The 27,702-nt window shown below is 42.0% G+C and overlaps 1 protein-coding gene across 2 annotated transcripts in view; it reads right to left on the bottom strand.

Annotated features, from left to right (window-relative positions):
- The window catches only part of AEBP2 (AE binding protein 2), a 55,092-nt gene extending 46,076 nt beyond the window's left edge, over positions 1–9,016 (bottom strand). For both annotated transcript variants that reach the window (XM_081250274.1, XM_081250275.1), the window contains exon 1: positions 8,293–9,016. In XM_081250274.1, the coding sequence (XP_081106400.1) occupies positions 8,293–8,960 (668 nt within the window). In that variant the 5' untranslated portion in view covers positions 8,961–9,016. The remainder of the gene's footprint in view (positions 1–8,292) is intronic.
- Positions 9,017–27,702: the final 18,686 nt, after the last annotated feature.

Here is a 27,702-nt window from a genome sequence, read left to right as displayed (position 1 = left end):
AAGAATCTGCCTGCCAATGCAGGGGACAAGGGTTCGAGTCCTGGTCCAGGAAGATCCCACATGCCATGGAGCAACTAAGCCCGTGTGCCACAACTACTGAGCCTGCGCTCTAGAGCCCACGTGCCACAACTATTGAAGCCTGTGCGCCTAGAGCCCGTGCTCCACAAGAGAAACCACCACAATGAGAAACCTGCACGTCGCAACAAAGAGCAGCCCCCGCTCGACGCAATTCAAGAAAGCCCCCGTGCAGCAACAAAGACCCAATGCAGCCATAAATAGACAGACAGACAGATACTTCTATTTTAAAGGTAAGGAAACAACTTCTGATAAGTTAAATTATAACGCCAAGTCTTTCTTAGAGGTTCACGCCTTTTCACTACCCAATGTTCCTTTAGCTCTTTTAGTGACAGATGTGTCTAGAAAAATATGGTAAAGTATTGTTCCAGTTAAATCTTCAAGAAAAAAACTTTTTACTCAGAAGTAGTAACACTATTTCTCTTATTGATCACTCAGGAAATTAGCTTTTCTTTCCTTTAATTCAGTTTCTCAAGCATGACTTCTTCCCCAACTCCTACCCCAGCTCAAGTCTCTTTATTTCGCACCTGTACTCCTCCTACCACCTCCTAAACGGTCTCCCAGCTCCCAAGCTTTCCTTCTCTCTGTTTGCCACGTGTGATTAACTTTCCGGTAACACAAGTTTCATCATTCATTCAAAATATATTTTAAAATAACTAAAATGATTGTCAAGCACTGTGCCAGGTACTGCAGATAGTGCAATGTTCAAAACAGACGTAGTTCCTATTCTCAAGGAGCTCATATTCTAGGAAGAGAGATGAACAGTAAATAATTACTCAAACTGTGATAAAGGCAATGCAGAACTTGAAGGGCTAGCAATGTGTCCAACAAAGAATCAGGGATAGTTTGCCTGAGAAAATGTTCAAGGAAAGACCTGTTCATGACTAGGAGTTACAAAGACAGAAGTTGGGGAGAGGCAAAGAATCCAATTCACAAGCTTATAGAGAGAAAGATGGGCACAGTTGTGTTGGCATGGAAGGTCACACTTTAGTCATTAATTCTTATTTCCCAGTTCCAATGTGGATCCTCTAATCTAGGCAGAAAGTTTTCTGAATATGCTAGGCTCTTTCCTTCCTATGTTTCATTTAGGCTTCCTGGAAATTTCTTTTCATCACTCAACTAACCCTAAAATCCAGTCCCTCTCCCATCAAATCTTTAGTCATCGACTATAACACTCCACAGTTTTAATTTTAACGTACTGTGTCACAAACAATTTACAGGAAAACTAGAAAACAATGGAATCATCTTTTTAGTCTTCTCTTTAAAAACTATCTGGGGATGCACATTTTTCTTATCACTAAACAGGGTTAAATGCTAACCATCAGTAAATGCTCAAAAATGACTTTTAAAAAAATAAATTTATTTATTTTTGGCTGCATTGGGTCTTCGGTGCTGCGCACGGGTTTTCTCTAGTTGTTGCGAGCAGGGGCTACTCTTCGTTGCGGTGTGCGAGCTTTTCATCACGGTGGCCTCTCTTGTCGTGGAGCGTGGGCTCTAGGCGCGTGGGATTCAAGGCTGTGGCACGCAGGCTCAGTAGTTGTGGCTCGCAGGCTCTAGAGCTCAGGCTCAGTAGTTGTGGCGCACGGGCTTAGCTGCCCCGCGGCATGTGGGATCTCCCCAGACCAGGAATCGAACCCGTGTCCCCTGCATTGGCAGGCGGATTCTTAACCAATGCACAACCAGGGAAGACCAAAAATGATTTTTTAAACATCTAAACATCTACGTGATCTCCTATCCATGCCCCAAATTGTCCATTTAGTTCTAAGGTCAATATCAGTTACTTTCACAAATGTATACTACCAGTCATAAAAATGAACTCAATATGCGGTTAGATAACTGCAGATCCATTACCATTACTTGAAAACATATCCCAAAACCTTTTAGTAATAGATCAGCAGCATTACTTACATATTAAAAACTATTAAAAATAAAAGGTATTAAGAGGCCTTTTAGGTCAACCATATATATTAAAGAAAAGGATTAAAATGTAGATTTTGTAATGAAATATTTTGGTATAGCGTATCCTTTTGCAAGTTTCTGCAGCACTCATTTACAGATACTTGCCACACATTTAACAGCTGGTAGAGTACTTTTGGCATTTCAGATCTTAAACTGCTTCAACCAAAGACCAATGCTAGCTTTACTATTATCAGCTCTTGTGCACAGTCTGTCTCCCCAACCCATGAGGTCAGGTGCTTTGTTTTAGTCACTGCTGTGTACCCAACACCTAAAAAAGTACCTGGCACATAATGGGGGTTCTATGTACATCTGTAGAATAAATACCTATCACATAATACATGCTTAGTAAATTGTATGCCAAATACTGTACGTGTAATCCCCATAGCTATCTTATAGGATAGGAACTATTACTGTCCCCCTTCTGCAGGTAAGAAACCTGAAGTAGTAGAAAGACATTAAATAACTTAAATGACTGTCCCATGGTCACCCAGCTTCAGTGAGAGCCACAATTCAAATCCAAACATTCTGACTCACCTTGTACTCTTAACAACTTCTCTCCCTATACTTCTCTCCTTAACTTCAAATTTTCCATGTACCTTTGATAAAATGTTGGGCATTTTTCTACAATAAATGCTTCTAAACAATGGTTTTAAAAAAAAGAACCCTCGGGTGACTATCCACTTCAGATTTTCCATCCTTATACTTCTTTTAAAATAAGCTTTTTACAGAAATTTACAATTTCAAAGTTGTCCGATCATTTAAAAAGTATTTATTATGCACCTCTGGATCGCCTCTAAATTGGTAGTTCTTAACTTAGACCAAACCCTTTTAAGACTCTGAGAAAAACTGCTGACATCTTCTCAGAGAAATGCCCACATAAAATTTTGCATACGACCCCAAAGGCCTTACTAGAGTACACCCCCAGAGAAAAGCTGGCCTTAAACTCACTATACTAAATACAATGATCCAGCCAAAGGCACCAATTCCTGGCCCTCACTTTACAGTCTTCTTTATACAAATTCTACTGTAGGTATTTCAATTTAATTCTAATAGAGTACTCACCATATGCAGGTACTGTGCTAGATACTACAAAGATCTAAATGAGCTAAACTGTCCCTGCTCTCAAAACTACCATGCTACAACAAAAAGGATGAAGCAAGCATTCAAGTGCTTTGAACAACATGGATTCTTCCAAACGGTCCATAGGGCTCCTTAACAGAAGTTCACATGGACCTTAGAACACCTTCATGGTTAAACCTAACCCTGTCATCTTGCAGTTGAGGAACTAAGGGTCAAAGATATTACTTAAAATCATAATATAAGTAGCAATGCTAAAATCTGAATTGTGTCCTTTGACTCTTGATTACAGGCTCTTTATACTGCAATATTCTACATCCCTACATAACAAAGCCAGAAACTGAGATGAAAAAATAAAGAAGAAATACAAACACAGTAATTAAAAAGAAAAAAATTAAAATCAAGTTTAGTAAGACCAGGAAAGAATTTGTTGTGGCATTTTGATGGGTTGTTTTTTTTTTTTTGCGGTACGTGGGCCTCTCACTGTTGTGGCCTCTCCCGTTGCGGAGCACAGGCTCCGGACGCACAGGCTCAGCGGCCGTGGCTCACGGGCCTAGCCGCTCTGCGGCATGTGGGATCTTCCCAGACCGGGGCACGAACCCGTGTCCCCTGCATCGGCAGGCGGATTCTCAACCACTGCGCCACCAGGGAAGCCCTTTGATGGGTTTTGAAAGGTTGTCTCAGTCAACAAAAATCTGAAGCAATTATTATGTATCACAGTATGAATAAAAAGAAAAATAGGAAAAATGTACCTGCTAAGTGAAGATGTATGAAGAATATGTGAGCAGGTATATTTAGGTCATAAAACCCTTGGCTCTCTTTCTCTCAGATGACTTGCTCTGGGGGAAACTAGTTGCTATGTCCTAAGAACACAAAAACAGCCTCATGGAGGTACTGACCTGGTGAGTAACTGAGGCCTCCTGCCAAAAAGCTACATTAAGTGAGCCGATTTCCAGCCCCAGTCCAGCCTTCAGATGACTGCAGTGCTGGCCAACACTTTCGCTGCAACAGCAGACTCAGCCAGAACCACCGAGCTAAGCCTCTCCATTCTTGACTTTCAGAAACCACATGTGATACCAAATGTTTGTTTTAAGTTGCTAAATTTGGGGGGTATCTGTTACACAGCAATAAATAGCTAATACAACAGGCAAGGTATGACATGACATCTCTAACTTTGTTTAGAGTCAATAAAGTTTTGTGCTAGGAATTATGGCAAAACCACACTCTGGAATTAAAAGTTTCAGAGCAATATGCAAGATGGATGAACTGGGAAGCATTTTGTCTTCCTGTATCCCACAATATCCAGTAGAGTCCTTCCTGCACACAGTAAATACCTATGCTTGGTAACAAACGAGCTTGCACACAAGATTTCCTAACTGACCCAATGCAATAGTCTCAACGTTTCTTAAAAGTAAAATGGCCCCTTAGAATCTCTCCATATAAGTTCAATCCTGAAAGCTGTAGTTTTATTGTCGTTCACTTTTTAGCACAGAGCCATATCTTCCTTAACTGAGAATTACAATCCGTAATCAATGACAACTGAGACCTGTTAGAAGCTCTTCCCTAAATTTAGTCAAAATTAAAAGGTAGATTAAAACAGGGATTCTGGAGAGACTATGAATAGCTGCTTCAGAGTTGAAAAGTGAATGGTGAAAAGCAGTTCCATCATGAAGTATGAGCAAAATCTTACCTCTTATAAAAGTATTTTATTGCCTCAACCATACAGAGCCTTAATAGGTCTTGATGATAACCTCAACATGCAGCCTTCTAATATTAATCTGATTCAAAAGTTTAGCCTCCATACTAGAAAAAAGATTTTCCTAATCATATCACTGGGAAAGTGCGCAACATAACCCTGTTTTCCCAGTGTCAAAACAATCTTAATTATACCTCAAAGTTTGCAACCCATTAGGTTGGTAATCCAAATTTTAATCCACAAAACAGTAAGGGCCTGTAGTCTTTGCTGATCATTAAGTTTCATACTAAATGCCCTTCCCTATCACCCCAACCTTATGCATGCACTCTTCACCTGACACCTGGATTTAACCAGAAAGTCTGATAAAGGTGGCTTTTTCAAAATAAGTCGTATCTTATATTCTAGATGAGAGGGGGGAACCGTAATAGAGACAAATAACCACAAAACAGAGGCTGTTGTTATCAATTCGCTTATACAGATAAGCAACTGAAGAGTATTTTCATGTATAATCTGATTCAACAGGTAGAACTAATTTCTACACTAAAAATATTTCAGAGGCATTCTAAAATTCTATTTAAAAGTCAACTTAGCCTCTGAAATTAACTTAAAAGGTGGTAACTTTTTAAAAGGTACTTAAGCTTAGATTCAAAGTAGAATAAAATAAAAGCTAGTTTTTAGTGGCCTCACGCAGCTAAATATTCCCCTCAAAGAAAATCCCATTATCTTTATAACCAAACTAAAAGTAAACTACATATTAACTTTAAGGTTTTCTAACTTTACCACAATAAACACACCAATACACTTAGGCTGGTTCTGAATAACTTTCTCCTGGGAAAAACAATGTTTTTGGTACCAAGTGTGATTTAATCATTTTATAAATTAATCACTTTCACAACACTTCAAATACGTTTTGTAGACTGACTCCTTGGATCACAAGCTTTAATATCCAAATCTTTAGTTAGTTCTTTCTTAAAACGGAGCACTTACAGTTAAAAATATTTAAGATCACTTCAACAACTTATAAAGTATGTTAGATAAACTCAAAAGTATAAACTAATTTCAAAGTGAAAGAAAAACTCAATTGGCATTCTAACAGAAAGAGTAAATTCTAATGATAATAAAATCCGTGCAATAGGATGCCTCATGTTTCTAAAAAGCACTTTAAAACCACGATATCCTCCCATCAGTTACAAATATAAAGACTTCCGACCGTGAAATCAATCTATAAAATCCGTAAATTGATGTAATCTGCAGGACAGTTTATAAGAATTATGAATCCTCTGCAAATTTAAAATAACTCTTAAAAAAAAAACTCAAAGGCAAAAAAGGGGGAGTTTCAAAATTAAGATTATCAAGACCACAACCAGTTTCACTAGTCACATAAGGTTTTTTCATACAAATGATAAATTTATTACCCTGTAATGGTAAAATGATTACAGTGTTTTGTAATGTTTAAGCATCAAGAAAAGCAAGTACATTTGGTTATCAGGTTTTAACCTTATTTGGCACCAATATCTTACTCCTTACTCTGAAATATGATGTAAAAATTACATATTCAAGTGAATATCTAATAAAAATGAAGTCAAAACTCCACTTCCTGAAATACTGCTTGGCCAATTACTATCTACTAAAAGGACTAGTAAACAGATATTAACTTAAAAAAAAAAAAAAACACCAAATACCTGGCACATCCTGCTTGTAGCTATTTAAAGTGAATTATTCTAACTCTTGTGAAGTGGAAATAGCAGAGAACCTTTGTTCAGATCCAGCTCCACCACTTCCATTCTATACTTACTGTTTTGAGTAAGACACTCAACTTGCTTCTTCATCTGTTAAATGGAAGTCAAAATAATACCTACCTTGTGCCAGAGTTGTGGAAATGAAATGATTAAGGCATTTAAATCGTGCAGTGCTAGGCAAGTGTGTTTTATGGGTGTATGTGTATACTAGGTACATGGAACAACCGTGGTAGATGCTGACTGTATAAATTAATGTCAACTTTCAAATATCTACTGGTACCAAAGAAGGAGTATACAGTAAAATGATAAATGGCACACGCTTCATTGTGCAGTTCACATCAATTTTTAATTTTCTTGAAGACATTCTCATTCCTGCCATGCCTGTATAGTTCAGGACAATTTTTCCAAGGTTTGCACTCTCTACTTTACCCCACTCAAGATGTTTCCTTAACTAGACATTAGAGTAAATGTCAAACAGAATTTGATGCTATATTTTCAAAATATTTAGAACTGTGAATTCCTTATAACACTAAATATAAGCCATTGTGTTCATTTTTATGTTAACAATAGAATTCCTAGAACTTTAGAATACTTTAACTTTTAAATCCAAGTCAATAAAGATTGTTAAAAATTCTACTGCTCATCAAAACATTAGCAGATGATCAAAATAACTAATATACTTTAGATGCATTATAATATACATGACATGCTTCTCTCTGTTTAAAAAAGTACATTAAAAACCAATTAGTTAAAATACGAAGTTTTCCAGAGATCAAAAGTAATGATAGTAACAACTGAAACATACCATAACAATAAACTTCTTAATGTCCCGAAAAAATGAAGCGCATTTTTGTCAGTCTCCACATTCTTTCTAAGAAGCTTTAGAAAAATGCTACTAATCCCTTCAGAGATCTCGCCAAAACATGACTTTAAATATTATCATCTAAAATCATTACTCTCACGTTGAAGCATTACTGTATAAAGATTTTAAAACGCATACTAACATGCTGTACCTTAAGACTGCATTTTGTTACAATTCCAACTCTCTTCGATTCCGCAAAGTTATTTTAAAGGACACCAATTCATTATTCTTTTACACTACGATTTATACGTTTTTAAAACTTTCTCCCCAATTTGGTCACCAACGAAATAGAAGTTACTAAAATCACTTTGGAGACCACGTTAATGGCCACACATGAGGAGTTCTGGAAGCGCTGATTAAATATAAAAGAATAGTCTTCACTTTCCTAAGTAAAGGAAAGTGATGGTTGGGGGGTCTCCTCCCTGAACAAGGAAGTTCTGTTACATCCAGGCGAGACCAGCCATGTTGGAAAACACTTGTCAATTACGGTTCTGACAAGTATTCGCGAACACGGCTGGATGAAGCTAACCTTGTGTACCGAGGTGCGTACATCAAGGCCCTCTTCGGCTCCGCCACAGGATCTGGGCCTACTTTGGGGATTGTTTCCGAGTTGGAGCCGTCCTTCGGTCCGTACGGAGTGCAGAGCCGAGGGGAAAGAGGGCGGGGAAAGGAGAGTTGGGGGGAAAAGGGTTTGAGAGTTGGAAGCCGCTATCCGCAGCGAGAGGGGCGCGGCGGCCGGCAGAGGTTTCCTAGTTGAGAGCCGGGGGGAGGGGCCGAGGATTCGGGGAGCAGGGGGATCTCAGCAAAAAGTCCCCTCGGGCCCCTCGGAGTGGCCTAGGAGCGCAAGAGGAGGAAGGGAAGGGGAAACGCTTCAGTGCACTGACCTGTCCTCGGAGTCCATGCGGCTCAGGGGTTCCCCATCCGACGACATCTCCAAGCTGCCTCGCCGGCCCGCGGAGGTCGCGCTGCTTCCGCCTCCCCCGGTCCCGTAGCCCTCATCGCCGCCGCTGGAAACGACGCTGCTGCTGCTGCTGCCGCCCCCGCCGCCGCCCTGGCTGCCCCGCGGTCCCTTGGGCTCCTCCAGGCCCTCCTTGCCGTCCCCATCCCCGCTGCTGCTGCTGGCGGCACCGGGGCTCAGCGAGCGCGTCTCGTCGCTGCTGCTCCCGCCGCTGCTGCCCACCAGGCTCTCGGCGCTGCTCTCCTCCTCGCCCCCGCCGCTGCTGCTGCTCTCGTCCTCCTCCTCCTCGTCCTCCTCCTCGTCCTCATCCTCCCCGGCCTGGCTGGCGCTCTCGGGGCTCGGCTCCGACATCGTCTCCGCCTCGCCGCCCCCCACTCCGCCGCCGCCTCCACCGCCCCCACCGCCGCCGCCGCCGTTCAGCAGCAGCGCCGCCACAGCCTCGGCCTCCGCCTCTTCTTCCTCCTCCTCTTCCTCCTCCTCCTCCTCTGGCGGCTCAGCCCGACCCCGCGCCGCCGGGCCGGGGCTGCCGGGGGGCAGAGGGCTCAGGCGGGAGAGCTCCTCCAGGTCGGCCATGTCGGTGATAGCGGCGGCCATGGCGGCGCCTGCTCCTCCTCCTCCTCCTCCCCGCCGCCGCCGCCGCCTCCCTCTCTGGACTCTCGCTCCCGTGCCCCCTCCCGAACGCCCAAAACTCCTCCGACGCCGCTGCAGAGCAGGAGGAGGGCCCGCGAGCTGCGTCAGCCTGCACACGCGCTACGGAGCCCGCGCGGGGACAGGCGCGCGACTGCGCGCACTCACGCGGAGACAGCTGCGCGCCTGCGCGGCGGCACGCGGTGGCGCCTCCCCCCACCGGCCGCGGATTCCGCGCCCCCGCTGGTCCCCGCCTGGCCTCCGCCCCGACCCGCCGAGGACTCAGAGTTTCCGCGGGGCCTTCCCACGCCTTCCCTGCTCGCGCTGCGGGCGGGACACGCGGAACGAAAACCTGAGCGCTAGCCGGCGATTCTAACAGCCCTCCGAGGTCTCAAGATAAAGTCATTCATTCCGGGGGGTGTTTGGGGAGCGTCCCCAAAGTACCTCGCACAGGCGCTGAGCCAAGAATCGAACAAGTCCCTGCGCTTCTGAGAGCTGACAGTCTACGAGGAGAGGCGATTAAAATGAGTAAAAATCAATAATACAGTGCGAGGTACTGAGTCCATACGCGCGACATAGAGCCACAGGTTATCATCTAACCTGCGTTCGAATAACCCGAGGAATGGTTAAATCACAGTCTCAGAGCAGACATGTGTGTTCAAGATCTTCAAACTTTTTAGCTCCTGAGCCCTCTAAAACGATTTTGTACGTCCTTATACGGTTTAAAGTGACATCCACATTTTTTCCAGCTTCTTATATTTTATAACTGTCACTTTTTTAAACGTAGCCAATGAACCCTAAATACCGTAGAGATTTAACACCCACCAATATCCACTTTTTAGAATCTGATCTCTTTTATGCTTGGGCAATTTCCATCCTTTATCTTCTGGGACTCATGTACATTTTACATCCTGTCCAGAATTTTATCTTAATAATATATTTTATATTCGAACTGTTTTATCGATCATCTTATATTTCCTTGTAACAAAAATGTGTACAGAAATTGAAATTTAACGGTTGTTTTTAAATCTCCTGTGATCATAACACTCAAGTCTTATTTCAACTGCTCAAAACAAATATATTTCAAAATATTTATAAATAAATATTAAACACAAAAGTAAAGTTTTGTTGGCAATGCACCTCACAAAGATGGAATTGAATACTTTTTTAAACGGGATTATTTATCAGTGGATGAGTATTTCTAGAATGAGAACGAGCTACTTCAATTCTATTCCAAGCTTTCAGTTCCATGGATGTAAGCACTGAGAAAACTTGTTCACATAAATAAGTACATGAGAATGAATGGAGTTTTGTTACAGCAATGCAACTCAATTCTTCGAACTGTTTCCAAATTATATGCCCCAAAAAGTCACACAAAGATCTAACAAGAAAAAAATACTTTTAATGGTCTATCTGCTGACAACACAGACTAGATTCTCTTTCAACTTTGTTGAAAGCAAGTAATTGAAAACCACCTGACTTGTAAAAGGATGTGTTACTCATTCTCATTCACCAGTCAATTGTTCCTTTTTCGGTGTCCTGGAGGTTTTTGCATCCCCGGAGTACAGCACCTTAGGAAGATGTGAGGTGGGGCAGAATTATGCCTTTCTTTTGTAAAGTAGGGGAGGGGCAATTGGGATAAGGGAAGCTGCAAAGGAGCCCACATTACCCTCTGACCCCAGGGCACATTTTCAGGCAGATCCTTTTAGGTAAAAGGGAAGTGAGAATCAGAGAACTGGACTGCCTTAAAACAGGCTCGGCGCTCCTACACATCTTAGAAAGTCTTCATACACCATGAATACCCCAGTATTATGTCTATTGCCTTAGGCCTTTGGACAGCTGTTATATGTTCCATATGCTCAAGGGAAAGCAAAAATAAAAATAAGAAATAATAGTATGGGGCATTATGGCTTACAGATACCTTCACACACACAGACAATGCAAAATGCTAACCGCAAATATGTTGACCTCAAAGCCACTCTTTGAGATAGACTAGGAAGGTATTATCTTGCTGTGTTGTCAGTTAAGAACTATTAGAGGGACTTCCCTGGCAGTCCACTGTTTAGGACTCCACGCTTCCACTGCAGGGGGCACAGGTTTGATCCCTGGTCTGGGAACCAAGATCCCACATGCCGAGAAGTGAGGCCAAAAAGAAAAAGAACTATGAGAGAGTGCAGCTGAAAAGTGTATATTAAGTGTATGTGCCAAGCACTGTATGAAGCCCTAGAGATTTTCGCTGAGTTACTTAAGGAAAACTTAACGAAGAATGTAGGATTTGAACAGTTGTGTATGTAAGATATACTACATTTAAGTTTAAGTCATTTGAGCTGGATCTTGAAGAGTGAATAGACTAGAATTCTGTGTGAGGGGGAATTCTAGGACTGAGAAGCAATAACACTGGAAAAGCATAAAAATTTAATTTGTGACTGTTAATTAACCATGAGAAAATGAAGCTAAAAAGCTGAAAAAGAGTTCAAGATGAGATTACAGAAAATCTTGAATAAAAAGATTGACTTTGAAAGATGACAGGTAGGGGCTTCCCTGGTGGCACAGTGGTTAAGAATCCGCCTGCCAATGCAGGGGACACGGGTTCGAGCCCTGGTCCGGGAAGATCCCACATGCCGCGGAGCAACTAAGCCCATGCGCCACAACGCCACAACTACTGAGCCTGAGCTCTAGAGCACGCAAGCCACAACTACTGAAGCCTGTGTGCCACAACTACTGAAGCCCATGCGCCTAGAGCCTATGCTCTGCAACAAGAGAAGCCACCGCAATGAGAAGCCTGCGCACCGCAACGAAGAGTAGCCCCCGCTCTCAGCAACTAGAGAAAACCCGCGTGCAGCAGCGAAGACCTAATGTAGCCAAAAGTTAAATAAATGAATAAATGAATAAATTTATTTAAAAAAAAAGAGAACAGTATGGAGGTTCCTTAAAAAACTAAAAATAGAACTACCATATGACCCAGCAATCCCACTACTAGGCATATACCCTGAGAAAACCATAATTCAAAAAGAGACATGTACCAAAATGTTCATTGCAGCTCTATTCACAATAGCCCGGAGATGGAAACAACCTAAGTGTCCATCATCGGATGAATGGATAAAGAAGATGTGGCACATATATACAATGGAATATTACTCAGCCATAAAAAGAAACGAAACTGAGCTATTTGTAATGAGGTGGATAGACCTAGAGTCTGTCATACAGAGTGAAGTAACTCAGAAAGAGAAAGATAAATACCGTATGCTAACACATATATATGGAATTTAAGAAAAAAAAATGTCATGAAAAACTTAGGGGTAAAACAGGAATAAAGATACAGACCTACCTGAGAATGGACTTGAGGATATGGGGAGGGGGAAGAGTAAGCTGTGACAAAGCGAGAGAGAGGCATGGACATATATACACTACCAAACGTAAGGTAGATAGATAGTGGGAAACAGCCGCATAGCACAGGGAGATCAGCTCGGTGCTTTGTGACCGCCTGCAGGGGTGGGATAGGGAGGAAGGGAGGGAGGGAGATGCATGAGGGAAGGAATGTGGGAACAGATGTATATGTATGACTGATTCACTTTGTTATAAAGCAGAAACTAATAAAAAAAAAGATGACAGGTATATTTATATACCACAGTGTGTGTGTGTGTCTGTGTGTCTGTGTGTCTATATATTTAGAAAAAATTTTTTAAAGGTGTGCTATGATTAAAGTTATAAGGGTATCTAATGTTATAGATGATATGGAGAAAAATGTGAAAAGACTGAAAGGTGAATGGAGATTAGACACGTGGAAATGGCAGGTATCAAAGCCACAAATGAATGCTCCGACTGCAGTATTTATACTTGAAGATGAAAACGAGCTATCTTAGAACTGGCTTTTTGGAGAAAAGTGTGTTTCCCATCACTGGAGAGGTTTTTTGTTGTTTTTTCTTGTAATTGCAAATTTTCTGAAAATTTGAAAGAATTCAATAATAAACACCTATACACCCGCCTAGATTCATCAATTACTAACATTTTGCCACATTTGCACAGTCTGTGTCCCTCTGTCTCTGTTTCTTTCTCTGTGTCCCCTCCCTCTCCCTCCCCACTCTCCCTTTCTCCCTCTCCCTCTTGGTTTAGTTGCAGAAATCATTACTCTGCATGCATCTCCTTAGAACAAGGCCACTCTCGAACATAACCACAGTGTCACAACGTCATTATCGCATTCAGTGAAGTGTCTGACTAAAGGCAGGACCTCTGGGTGATAGAATTTTTTTCAGGTGGCATCAGGTGAGAGGTTGGATGAAATGCAATCAGTGTGGTCTGCAGACCAGTGCCCATCCACCCCCTGTTCGTTACCAGCCTGCAGCTAGATACATGCTGAAATTAGCTTCAGGAAACTTTTATAACAACATGGTAGAGTAATTTTACATCTGCTGAACCTAATAATAAAAAATGGAGGCTTATTTTTTTTATGTCATCAGTTTATTTTTTATCTTATAATTCTGGTAATTCACTCTTTTTTTAAATTTGTTATCTTATTTATTTATTTATTTGGTTGTGCCAGGCCTTAGTTGCCGCTCACGGGCTCCTTAGTTGCGGCAGGCAGGCTCCTTAGTTGCAGCATGCATGTGGGATCTAGTTCCCTGACCAGGGATCAAACCCAGGCCCCCTGCATTGGGAACGGGAGTCTTAACCACTACGCCACCAGGCAAGTCCCATCTGGTAATTCACTTTTATTGTATTTTTCAAAAGCCTCAGTCTACTGGAAAGTAAAAAACTGATCCTTTAGTCGAGAATCACTGTTCTATTTCCCTCCTGCCTGCTTGGAGGGTATGTGATTCTATGCATAATTATAAGTTACCCAATAATACACCATTGCATAAGAGCTATTTGATTAGGAATAGTATTCAAACTCATCAGCCACAGTACCAATGGGTCAAATTAGCAACAATAACTTGAATTTTACCGGCGCTTCTACCTACCAAGCCTGCTAACACAGGCAGGTCATGGCCCGTTTTCGGGGAGCCCCTGGGGTGGGGGGGCTCTCTGCTCACCCAGTGGCCCCCTCCCCTGCTCTGTTCCTACCAGACACTGCAGGCTCCTCCTACCAGGGCCTGTGATACAAATAAAACAGCCAAAGCCATGGTGTAGCCTGAAGAAATGGAGATTGCTGTGTTGACCTCTTTTAGGGGAATCCAGAGCAGACTGCTTGGCGCGATATCATATATGGTTTTCAATGAAACAGCTCTTTATGGTTTTACTCAGAGCTGTCTCTCCTAGGAACCCAGACATGCTTTCATGGGCCTAGATTGGCCATGGATTTGAGTAACAGCTACCCCAAGCTGTATTTATTACTCCCCATCCAATGACTAAGTCTTTCTCATAGGGCTTCGCTGTCTAATTTTCTTTTCCACGAACGTGAGTCCTGTTCAAGGAAGCAGTCTCAGCCCCCAGGTCAGCAGGTTTCTTTCAGCCCTGCCTTACCAGTTTGCCAGACATGCCGAGACACGCGTGAACCCCAGCATCAGACCCAGCTTAGATTCAAGCTGAGATTCCTGCTATACTACATGTAAGATACTCCTGAAAAATTCTCTAAAATATGCAGCCGTAGCAGGTTTTGCACCTTTACTTGAAGTTCCTCATTCTGCTGGTTGACACTGCCATGGTGAGCAGAATCAATAGCAGTGTAATGACCTCATTCTCTGATTGACTTGACATCTAAAGAAAGTACGTGTGAAAAGAGAGAACATCTTACTGAAAGATGGAATGATAGGATTTTAAAGCTGGAAAAGAACTAGAAATCTGACGAAACCTTCCCCAATCTGTAGATTGTCATCCAACAAAAATACAACCAACTAATTATTACGTTTGTTTGTTTGTTTTTTAAATAGAAGAAGTATCTTACATTTACTGTAGCACTTTCTGGTTTCTAAAGCATTGTAGCATCCCTCATCTCATCGAACTGGAGAGGCTGTGTGGTGCGGTGTTAAAAGTATGAGCTCTGGGGGCTTCCCTGGTAGCGCAGTGGTTAAGAATCCGCCTGCTAATGCAGGGGACATGGGTGCGAGCCCTGCTCTGGGAAGATCTCACATGCCATGGGGCAACTAATCCCGAGGGCCACAACCACTGAGCCTGCGCTCTAGAGCCCATGCTCCGCAGCAAGAGAAGCCACCGCAATGAGAAGCCCACGCACGGCAACAAAGAACCAACACAGCCAAAAATAAATAAAAATAAAATAAATTTATTTAAAAGAAAAAAAAGCATGAGCTCTGGGGCCAAATTGCCCGGGTTCAAGTCCTGTTTCTTCCCTTTACACCTGTGACCTTGGGCAACTTAACTTCTGTTCTCTGATCTGTAAAAGGAGGTTGATAATAGTATCTCCCTCAGGGTTGTTGTAAAGATCAAAAGCTGAGTATCCCTAAGGGGCTCAGAAGAGCACGTTAGTTACCATCATTATCATCACTATCAGCATCATCTTCTTCATGATTACAGTTTTTGAGTTAAAGTTTCTGTCGTCAGTAGGACCATTTTAAGACGTAACTGCTTTGGCTGGTAACTTTCCACAATAAGGACATCATAAGCATGTCTGGTATTTTGAATAGTTTCTCATTTTGAATTTAGTAAAATGCTTTTCTATAAATTAGCAATGAAAGGATAAGCAAAATGTGAAAAGTGAATAACATAAATACCATGGTTTGGTTTTTTTTTTAATGACAACGTAGTTTTCACTCAAATGAACGAACCTTTACTTTATATCTTAACCCATCAGTGTCCATTTCCTACTCTGTGTCTTCAATCCCACCCTCTCTACTGGCTCTTTCTTTTCAGTTCATGAACCCGATCAGGTCTTTTCATCCTTGTAAGTATTGATTCTGTTTTCATCTAAGCTTCTAAAAACATGAACAAGAGTTGCTTGTTGCACTCTCTTACCTCCCATATATTGTCCCTCTACTGCTAAATGATATCCAACCCCATTACATTTTTGAAAACTACTCTCAGTAAAATCATTAATTGCCAAACCTAGGGGATACTCTTCAGTTCTTACCTTACAACTTTGCTATCACACTACGATGAAAATAAGTCTCAGGTCAAATTCTGCATTGTGCACCTTGTGGCATATTCATTCTCCTCTTCTCCCTTGATTTCTACGATGCCACACTTATCTATAATAGATTGCCAATACCTTTCATCATTTCTTCTTGATCATCTGTTCTTTAAGTGTTGGTTCCCAAGTCTATATACTTGGCCAACTCTCTTCTTGTTCTACAGAGTCTTCCAGGTAAATAACATCCAGTCTCCCGATTCTGATCCCTTGATGATGAATCTTGAGAGCCTCCCAGATTCATCCTTCACACAGCTGGAGAGCACCAATGCCTCCCTACAATAGAGGATCCTTCATTTATACAGCACCAATATAAAAACTTGTCTGTGTGTCTGTCCCACAGTTTTCTCATGTATTGCCAATTGACTTCAGCCTTTTGGGTCCTTCAGCAACTGTCAGGTACTCTGAGTAAATATCAATTTACTCAAAGTCCATTGATTGGACTACGCAGAAGTTAAGCATGCCCCCTCTCCCACCCAACATTGATGTCAGGTGGTAGCTTACAAGGAAAGCAAGCCTTTGTCGACATTCTTCCAGATGTGTAAATTTTTATCTGCAAGTGGGCAAAAAAAGATATAACCTGTTCATGTAAGGTTAAGGAAATCCTCGCTCTCTGTCCTGAAGCACGCCTAAAGCATCCTGTAGGAGACGCTCACTCTGAGGTGGGTGCAGCAATATCCAAACAGCAGAATCACTCAACCTTCTATTCAGGTCTGTCAGTAGATGCCTCCAAGAACTGAATAGAAGATGGACCTAGAGATTATCACACTAAGTGAAGTAAGCCAGACAGAGAAAGACAAGTATCATATGATATCACTAATATGTGGAATCTTAAAAAAAAAGATACAAATGAACTGATTTATAAAACAGAAACAGACTGACAGACATAAAAAACAAACTTACGGTTACCAAAGAGGAAAAGCGGGTGGAGAGGGATACATTAAAAGTTTGGGATTAGCAGATATAAACTACTATATATAAAATAGATAAAAAACAGGGCTTACTGTATAGCACAGGGAACTGTGTTCAGTATCTTGTAATAAACTATAATGGAAAAGAATATATATATATACGTGTGTGTGTGCGTGTGTGTGTGTATATATATATATATATATATATATAATACATATATATGTAACTGAATCACTTTGCTGCACACCAGAAACTAACACAACACTGTAAATCAACTATAAATAAATAAAAAACAAAATTAAATAAAAAACAAAAATAAAAGAATAAAGGAAACAATAGACACTATTTTAAAAAATTGAATAGAAGGCACTGGGGAGAGGTAGATAACACAGAACCATATACAATTTAGACTGAGAAGGTAGTAGGTTGCTGGGCTTTCTAGCAACTTACTCACCGTATATTGGATCTATTGAGTGTCTCCTATGTGTCAAGCACTGTTCTCAGCACTGGATATAGACCTATGGTGGGTAAAGTCAAGAAAAATTCCTACTTTCATAGAGCTTACTCTCTGGTTAGGTGTTCTTGTACCTCATTCTCACAAGAGTGACAGGGCTGTGAAGTCTTTGTAGCCAGCCATATATCTGGGACATCATTTATTTCACCAATGAAAATGTATTTCTAACATCCCTTATGCTAATTAATGAACCTTCTGGTATAAATTTCAATAAAGATCCTTGAAATGCTTAAGTAGCCACCTGGGGAGTATGGATTCCTGATTAGGGCACTTCAGATGATAACTAACCACCTCTGGAGCGTGAATTCTTAATAGGGTAACTCTAATGATAACTAACCTCCCCTAGAGTGTAGATTAAAGTTAATTTACACACAAGTACATTACACTGTTTATAAGGAAGTATTTTAAAATAAATTATTACAGAGGCAATATGACAACACGGCAAGAAGTATGGCTGCTCAGAACTCCCAAGTTTCACATAGAGATCTTTTTTTTTTTTGGCTGTGCTGCAAGGGTCGCAGAATCTTAGTTCCCCCACCAGGGATTGAACCTGGGCCCAACAGTGAAAGCACAGAGTCCTAACCACTGGAATGCCAGGGAATTCCCCACATAGAGATTTTAAAAACCTGAAGCACACTACCTCCTAGGACTCCCAGATCCTTCCCAAGACCCAGCAACTACAGGGACAACAAAAGGCATCAGGATGCCCCCCAGGCCCCTCCTACTGTCACATGGTTTCTATCCATTCTGAATGGCCAGTGCCCATATCATTCCAATCACTGAATATTTTAAATAGCACTCTTGCTCAAATCTTTAGCCATGAAGAAACTGACGAGACTCTCTGAATCTCAACCCCAAATACCTTGGGGAAGGAATTATAATCTTCCCAGTTGGTCCTGGGATTCACACCCAAACTGATTGAGATTGGCCAGACCACAGGACCTTTACACTCTCATTGGATGGGAGGATGGGGTTGTTTGCAGATTTTGTGTAGGAATCCAAGACAGGTATACTGGATTGCTCCAGTGTCAGGGCTCTGCCAGGAGGGTAAGTCAAAAGGGCAAAAATCCAAAAGAGTTGAAGATGTAAGCAGGAGAATGGATAATGGAATGTAAGTGGATAGAAAGGGAAATAAAAACAGGACTTTATATTAAACCATTTACAGTATTTTAATTTTATATCAATAAAATGAATTTTATTTATATCAGAAAGAGCTATCAATGTACACTCGAAATGCTATAGATTCTGGTCCATGTATATAAATACATATATGTAGGGAATTCCCTGGCAGTCCAGTGGTTAGGATTCTGCGCTTTCACTGTTGAGGGTGAAGGTTCAGTCCCTGGTTGAGATTCCACAAGTCACGAGGTGCAGCCAAAAAAAACCCAAAAAAACATACACACACACACACACACACACACACACACACACACACACACACTTCCACAGATGACCTGAGAGTGTTAATCACTGCTACTTTGATGCAATAATATTTTCCATATCTTATTGTGATGCTGTGATTTAATAAGGAACATATATATTTTGGTCGCCGTGCCCTGCTCCTGGCCAGTGCTCCTAAAGTCTTTGTAATTTCCTAAGCAATATAGGTGCTAGGAGCATCTTTTGTTTTAATATATAGTCTCTGGCCTCAGCTCCTGACTCAGAGTTCCTAGACCATTTGGAATTTCCTGGATGATAGTAGCATCTTTTGTTCTAATGAGGCAACTCTTGGTGGACCCCTGGATAAATTCAGGATGGGGGCTGGTCACCAAAAGACCAAGCCCTGATTAGAAGCTTGGAACTTTCAGCCCCATTCCCCTCCTCCAGGGAGGGGAGAGGGGCTAGAGCTTGAGTTAATAATCTATCATGCATATGTGATGAAGCCTCCATAAAAATCCCTGAATTATGGGGTTCAGAAGCTTCCAGGTTCATGAACCATGAGGAGAGAAGCTCCTGTGATTGGGACCCTTCTGGTTTGCACTATGTATCTCTTCATCTGGATGTTCTTCTGTATCTGTTATTATATCCTTTATTATATAATAAACTGGTAAATGTAAATGTCTTCTTGATTTCTGTGAGCTATTCTAGCAAATTATTAAACCTGAGGAGGGGGTCATGGGAGTCCTGATTTATAGCGAGTGGCTCAGAAGCACAGGTGACAACTTGGGACTTTCTTTTTTTTTTTTTTGAAGTAGTTATGTATTCAGTATTTTATTTATTTATTTTTGGCTGCGTTGGGTCTTTGTTTCTGTGCGAGGGCTTTCTCTAGTTGCGGCGAGCAGGGGCTACTCTTCATCGTGGTGCGCGGGCCTCTCACTGTCACGGCCTCTCTCGTTGCAGAGCACAGGCTCCAGACGCGCAGGCTCAGTAGTTGTGGCTCATGGGCCTAGTTGCTCCGCGGCATGTGGGATCCTCCCAGACCAGGGCTCGAACCCGTGTCCCCTGCATTGGCAGGCAGATTCTCAACCACTGCGCCACCAGGGAAGCCCCCCCAAAATTTTACTTCAAGTAAAAGCCAAGAATCCAAAGGGAGAATTAGGTCAGGCACCCAGAATCCTCCAGTGTTCCTCGTGAGAGACCCCTTGAAGGATTTAGCCTAGGGCATCATTGCTAAAGGTACAGGCTACAGACCTCTTGGGATTTGTACACCCTACCTACACAATGGGAGGAAAATGTGATTTTTAGAAAAATCACATATCTTGGGAATTCACTGGTGGTCCAACAGTTAGGACTTCACGTTTTCACTTCTGAGGGTCCGGGTTCAATCCCTGGTCAGGGAACTAAGATCCCTCAAGCTGCATGGTGAGGTGAAAAAAAAAAAATCACATATCTTTTTTTGTGTGTGTGTGGTACGCAGGCCTCTCGCTGTTGTGGCCTCTCCAGTTGGGGAGCACAGGCGACCGGGGCACGAACTCGTGTCCCCTGCATCGGCAGGCGGACTCTCAACCACTGAGCCACCAGGGAAGCCCCAAAAAATCACATATCTTGAATATCTTTCATTTGGCCAGAAGAAAAAAATCTAATTTCCAACATTTATCCTGTTGTTCCATAGGCCATTGTTTTTACCAGTAAAACCCATTTCTCATGTTTGGTTGGCAAATTATAAAGTGTCATGGTTGGTCAAGTTACTGGTAACAGAAGCATTTGCAAAAGCTGCCTCTGAAAGCAAGAAAAGCACCACCCCTGGACTGTGTGTTATTTTTTTTTCTTTAGCTTTTCATTATAAACATTTTTTTATACATACAGAAAAGTGGAGAGAATAGTTTAATGAACACCCATATACTCATCACCTAGTCCTAATACTCTTAACATTTTATCATATTTGCTCAGGTATTACATAGTTAATTATAGACATCATGATATTTCACCCTTAAATACTTTATGATGCATTTCTAACAACCTAATACATTTCCCCATGATCACAATACCACCATCACGTTGAATAAAATTAACAGTAATCCCTAATATTCTCTCATGCCCAGCCTGTACTCAGATTTTCACATTTGTCCCAAAAAGGCATTTACAGTTGATTTTTAAAAACTAGACCCAATGAGGATCTTGCCTTTCATTTGGCTGTTACTGGCTTGTACCTTCCAGATTAGAATGCTGGTAGCATCTGAATTAGAGCCTAATCTAAGTGGTACACATGTAACATCCCAATATACAGGCTAAAATATGTTAAAGAAAATTATAGAACTCATAATGACTTTACTAGATACTTTTACCAACATCATCTCATTTATCTCTTTCCCAGAAAGGAAGAAGGTTTCCAAAAGACCCAGCCAAGCTAACATGTATTCTCTGTAGAAGACACCTTTCTAGTCAATTTGAGAATTCTGAAGTTAAAAGAAAAGATGATTCCAACACCACACTTGGAGAAACGCTGGCCAGTGGTGTAATACGCAGACTCTCAGGTACGGCTCTGAAGGCTCCCTAGGATTTGGCCTCAAACCACTTTTCTACTGCCTTCCGTCCCCACGTAGGTACCCGGAGCTATTCAATGTTTGCTGACTAGTCAGGCGGGGACTAGGGCGAGGAGAGACGCCTGGGACAGAAAACGCCTGGGACGGGAGAATGCCACGCCTGTGCTTGCATGAAGGTGTCTTATTAAACTTTGTGTCCTGCGTACCTCCCTCACCTTGCCCTGTCCCCACCCTGAGATCTCAGGCACCTCACCTGTACAAACAATTTCAGCACATCACACACGGAGTTTAGGATTTCCTCTTATAAAAACTTTGGAAATCAAAGCGTGTGTTCTTGGTAATGGTTCATAGGTTACCTGAATTTTGGCACCTGAAGATTTGAGATTCCTAGGGCCTCTGAGAATCCAGACAAAGCCTACATGTGACTGCTGAAAGGTGCTTTTGTCAGGACAAGACAGCCCTGCAGAGGGTACACGCTGGGCAGGCAGTGGCCTGGGAAAGTGCAAAACCTGCTCTACCCAAATGGCAGGGATCTATAATCTCTACCTCATATGTGGGTGATGAGAAATGGGTACTGAATAGACCTTTCCAAATCCAAGCCAACCGTTTTCCAGGAAACTTTGGGCTTCACCTGACTTGCTCGTGCCTGTTTCCTCATCTCTAAAATGTGAGTAATCATCATTACTTCTTTAGCATTATTGTGAGGAGTGAAAGAGTCATAAGTAAAGCCTTTCTGCCTGTAACATAGTTGGTGCTCATTAAATGCTAGTTTCTCTAGAAGAGCTTAGTAGAGAGTTAATACATCTGTTTCCTTCAGGAAATGTTCCAGCAGTGGTGGAGGTTTTGGACCTGCCAAGACCTGAGATGATGGTAAAAATAATAATAAGTAGGAGGGGGGAAGGGACGGTGAAAGGGAGGAGGAGGGGAAGAGGAGGGAAAGGGTGAGGGAGAGGAAGGAGAGGAGAAGGATAATTTATTTATTACTATTATTTTTAATTTTATTGATTTATTTTTGGCTGCGTTGGGTCTTCGTTGCTGCACGTGGGCTTTCTCTAGTTGCGGTGAGTGGGGGCTACTCTTCACTGCAGTGCGTGGGCTTCTCATTGCGGTGGCTTCTCTTGTTGCGGAGCACGGGCTCTAGGCGCCCAGGCTCAGTAGTTGTGGCTTGCGGGCTCTACAGTGCAGGCTCAGTAGCTGTGGCTCACGGGCCCAGCCGCTCCGCGGCATGTGGGATCTTCCCGGGCCGGGGCATGAACCCGCGTCCCCTGCATTGGCAGGCGGACTCTCAACCACTGCGCCACCAGGGAAGTTCCAGGAGAAGGAGAATTTATTGTCTTTACTTCTGCCAGACATTGTTCTAAGAATTATAAGTGGATTAACTCATTTAATCCTCCCAACCCTATGAGGTAGTAATTTGTAAAATCCCAGCACAGAGATGCAAAACGGCCCTCTCCAGAGTCCTGAGGCTCCTCTGGTTCAGTGAGCTAAGGCAGAAGAGGAAATTCTCGTTGCTTTTTCTCTCGAGTCCATGTGGATATCTGGCCAGGCTGGGTCTCCTTACCTGGCCTGTGGCACAGCAGTCAGGGCACACACTGCCTGCCCAAGGGGGTACCATGCTGAGATGAGGAGCATCCTCTCCTCTGACCAGTTTCTAATATTGTGAATTATCAAATAAGCTGTGCCGTTCGTATAACACTAGAGCTAATGATGAACGCTAGATCCTAAGATGATTTCCTTTGTGTTTTATAAAATATGAGAGTAGGTTTGTTGGTTTGTTTAGTAGAGTTAAATGGTTTCAGAAGATCCACTCCCAAATTGTAGTCCAAGTTCCCACATGCTGACTTTCAATCATTTGCCAAAAGCTTTGCCAGTCCTTTAGTTTATCAGTCAGCAAAACGATTGTGTGGGGACTTCCCTGGTGGTGCAGTGGTTAAGAATCCGCCTGCCAATGCAGGGCACACGGGTTCGAGCCCTGGTCAGGGAAGATCCCACATGCCACGGAGCAAGTACGCCCGTGCGCCACAACTTCTGAGCCCACGTGCCACAACTACTGAAGCCCGCACACCTAGAGCCTGTGCTCCGCAACAAGAGAAGCCACCGCAATGAAGAGTAGCCCTGCTCATCGCAACTAGAGAAAGCTCACATGCAGCAACGAAGACCCAATGCAGCCAAAAATAAAAAAAAAACACACCAAAAAAAATGGTTGTGCGTTTCACATCTGTTAGCATCTCTGAGAACTGTTAGTGAACCTAGTCACTTCTGTCATCAACTTCTCCAGGCCATTGATATGGAAGTTAACTTTAAGTAACAAAAGTTAGTTTACCCAAAACAAATGATGCATTTTAGCACTTGTAAAGCATGTCATGTCTCCTGTCCATTGCCTCCCATGCAGCTCTTTACATTGCTGGCATACCAATGACAGATCTCTTCAAGCTCACAGCAATGAAAGGTCTTCAAAATGCTTCCTGCCCCAGAATTCTTGGCTATCAAGATCCACATGGGCAGAAAGGGTTTTGATCATTTCCAGCCTTCCGGCAAACAGATCACGTATGTCATAATTTGGTATTTTTATTTATTCAGAAAATACTGACTGAACACCTACTATGTGCCAGGATTTGTAGAGTCTCTGGCAGAGAATTCAGAAATCTTCTTCCGGTTGGAGAAGGGGATGGAGAAAGCCTAGAAAAAGGAGAGAAGCAATTCCTAGAGGCACAGGGAGGCTGTGGAGAGAGCAGGGCGTTCGCACAGACTCCCTCAGCTAGAGAAAACGTCTGTGAAAAGACCAGACACAATGCAGGTTCTGTCTCAAATATTTGAATCTATTCCATCTACACCATTTGGCTGGCAGGAAGTCCCTGCTCTCTGTGGATTTACTAACGGGAGACACAAACCTCTGACATAATGAAGTGGCAGGAGGCATGCTTTACTCCAACTTCCCTTGAAGGGAGAATAGTGGCTAAAGTTTCTTCTGTTAATCCCAGGGCACACATTTTCGTGTGGGTGCACTTGCTGGTACGCAATTATCTGTTAAATGCAACAGGCTTCAGCTCTGTAAGATACAGAAAATGAACTCATTGGTATTTTCAAACAATAAGAAAAAGGAGGCGTAGCAGCAAAGTTTGGACACTGGGCCTTTTCTTAGAATGAGACAGTCTGATCTCTTAGAGGAGAAGCTTTGCTTGTATTGTTTTCTTGCCCTGGTCTGCTCCATCCTTGCACATTTCTGACAACTACACGAGCTACAGGCTGAACTCAGTTCCCTTGATCATATTTAGCTACCAGTGAATCTGGGGAAAACTCTAGATTTTAGAAGGTTAAATCAGACAATAATTCAGAAAGTTTGTTTTTAAGGAGAGGCAACGTAATTATTGCTCAGAAGAAAATTTTCATGCAGTCCACAGATAATTAGCTACAAAACCTAAATTAGATGCAGTACTTGCTACATCGACTTTCTGTAACCTAGAAAAAAAAAGACTCCTCAGCAAAGCCCACAACATTGTAATGAAAAAAGTCATCTACTAAGCCTGGCCTGATTGACTTGGTCAAATGGTATATAAATTAAATCCATCTGAAGAATCTGATCTCCAAATGGGATTTTCATTTCCATAAGACTGCAGTTTAAAAATGTATGTGAAGTAAGAAAGAATAAAATCATTTCCCCCCACGCCTGGTGAACTTGGCAGCCCACGTGGAAAATGAGCCAGCTCTTCCCCTGCTGAACAAATCCATTCAAAAGGATTTCATAGTTTTCCTTCCTTATCCTTTGGAATGTGGAAGCCATTTTCCAGTGGGTTTTAAAAAAAAAAATTCTGAATTTAACCCTTTGAGAGAAGATATTCATTCACTTTTTTTATTTCTCTAAGGGTATGTAGAATAATGCAATGGAGTTTTTGTTTGGTTTTTTTTTTGTTTGTTTTTTGTTTTTAGCACAAATGCTATAGGCATTTAATGAGGACCCAAGGGAAATAGTTGTGCCTAATATAGTGCAAAATTCTGTAACTGAACTAATGTGATTCTGCAGCCACCTGCCAGGGAAATACCAATGCAGGTAGATTAAATGATACAGAAAACTTTTTTTTTTTTGCTTTGGTATTGCAAAATTAAATAAGCTAATTAAAAACACCGGTTGATGCAGCCATTATGGAAGACAATGTTCAGGTTCCTCAAAAAACTAAAAATAGAGTTTCCATATGATCCTGTAATCCCACTCCTGGGCATATATCCAGAGAAAACCATAATTCGAAAAGATACAGGCACCCCAATGTTCACTGCAGCACTATTTACAATAGCCAAGACACGGAAGCAACCTAAATGTCCTTCGACAGATGAATGGATAAAGAAGATGTGGTACGTATATACAGTGGAATATTAGCCGTTTAAAAGAATGAAATAATGCCATTTGCAGCAATATAGATGGACCTAGAAATTATACTAAACGAAATAAGTCAGAAAGAGAGACAACTGCCACATGCTATCACTTATATGTGGAATCTAAAATATGACACAAAGGAACATATCTATGAAACAAAAACAGACTCACAAATATAGAGAACAGACTTGTGGTTGCCAAAGGGGAGGGAGTGTGGGGGGAGGGATGGATTGGGAGTTTGGGGTTAGCAGATGCAAACTATTATATATAGAATGGATAAACAACAAGGTCCTACGGTACAGCACAGGGAACTTTATTCAATATCCTATGATAAACCATAATAGAAAATAATGTGAAAAAGAATATATGTATGTATAACTGAGTCATTTCGCTATAGTACAGCAGAAATTAAATACAACATTGTAAATCAACTATACTTCAATAAAATTTAAAAAAAAATCGGGCTTCCCTGGTGGCGCAGTGGTTGAGAGTCCGCCTGCCGATGCAGGGGACACGAGTTTGTGCCCCAGTCCGGGAAGATCCCACATGCCGCGGAGCGGCTGGGCCCGTGAGCCATGGCCGCTGAGCCTGCACATCTGGAGCCTGTGCTCCGCAAGGGGAGAGGCCACAACAGTGAGAGGCCCACGTAACAAAAAAAAAAAAAAATCTTCAGTTGAAAACCGCTAGCTTTTGTAGTCAAGCTGGATTCCTTCTGGAGTGTCATTCTTCCTTGTCTAGTTTATCGCCTATCCTAAGCCAAACTCTATTCCAGGTAGAAAAGATAAATACATATTTGCTTATATATGCATAAAATACATCTTCCAGAAGAGAAATACACACACACACACAAAAAAAAAAAACTTTGTAATTTTTGCATATTTTATATTTTCTTTTTCTGTATTGATCAAGACAACTTGTACACTGGGACTCACAAAACGAAGCCAGCCTCCGTGGCCTGGCCCACATCACAAATTTCAACCTAAATCAGCCTGTGTTTATGGGAAACACCTGTCAAGAAACTGAACCTAACCAATCAAAATCCTCTAACTCAGCTTTTACTAGCTTACCTGACCATAGAAAATAGGATGGCTGGCCTTATAAGGAAATCCCCCGCCTCCTAGCCCATCATGCCCTATTTCCATGTTACCTCTTCTAATAATCTGTAAAACTCACTCTTGCCCCAGATCTTGCTCCACTGTTCCTGAGGCACTGGGCTCCCCAAATCCACGGAATATTTCCCTTAAATAAAGGACATCAAACTTGCTACTAAGTTGTTCTAGTTTTGTCATTTGACTAGTATAGGTAATTCATTCACATTAATCCAAACTGAGAAAGGATATATAGGAAAAGTCTTTCTATCCCTAACCCCTAGCTGCCCAATTTTTCCTTTCCAAAACAACTAATATTGTAAGTTTGGTTTCTTTTGTTGTTTTTTTTTTTTTTTTTTGCGGTACGCGGGTCTCTCACTGTTGTGGCCTCTCCCGTTGCGGAGCACAGGCTCCGGATGTGCAGGCTCAGCGGCCATGGCTCACGGGCCCAGCCACTCAGCGGCATGTGGGATCTTCCCGGACTGGGGCACGAACCCGCGTCCCCTGCATCGGCAGGCGGACTCTCAACCACTGCGCCAACAGGGAAGCCCTGTAAGTTTGTTTTGATTTTGTTTTTGTTGCAGTAAGGAGTGTAACTCTTTCTGAGACATTTTATGGATATTTAGGTAACTACATATATGTATTCTCTAAAGCCTAATCTTTATTTTTATACAAAGGGTAGCGTAGCAAAATGTTAATCTGTGCCATACCTTTTTTTAACTCAAAATATACACTTGACAAAGGAGCAAAATCTGTAACAACTGGATATCCACATCCAAAAAGAAAAAAAAAAAAAAAGAATCTAGACACAGACTTTACATCCTT

The sequence above is a fragment of the Mesoplodon bidens genome (assembly GCF_964165515.1).
Source record: "Mesoplodon bidens genome assembly, chromosome: 11".
Taxonomy (NCBI): Eukaryota; Metazoa; Chordata; class Mammalia; order Artiodactyla; family Ziphiidae; genus Mesoplodon; species Mesoplodon bidens.
Note: the sequence above shows the minus strand (reverse complement) of the source record. Positions and strands in the feature narration are given on the sequence as shown.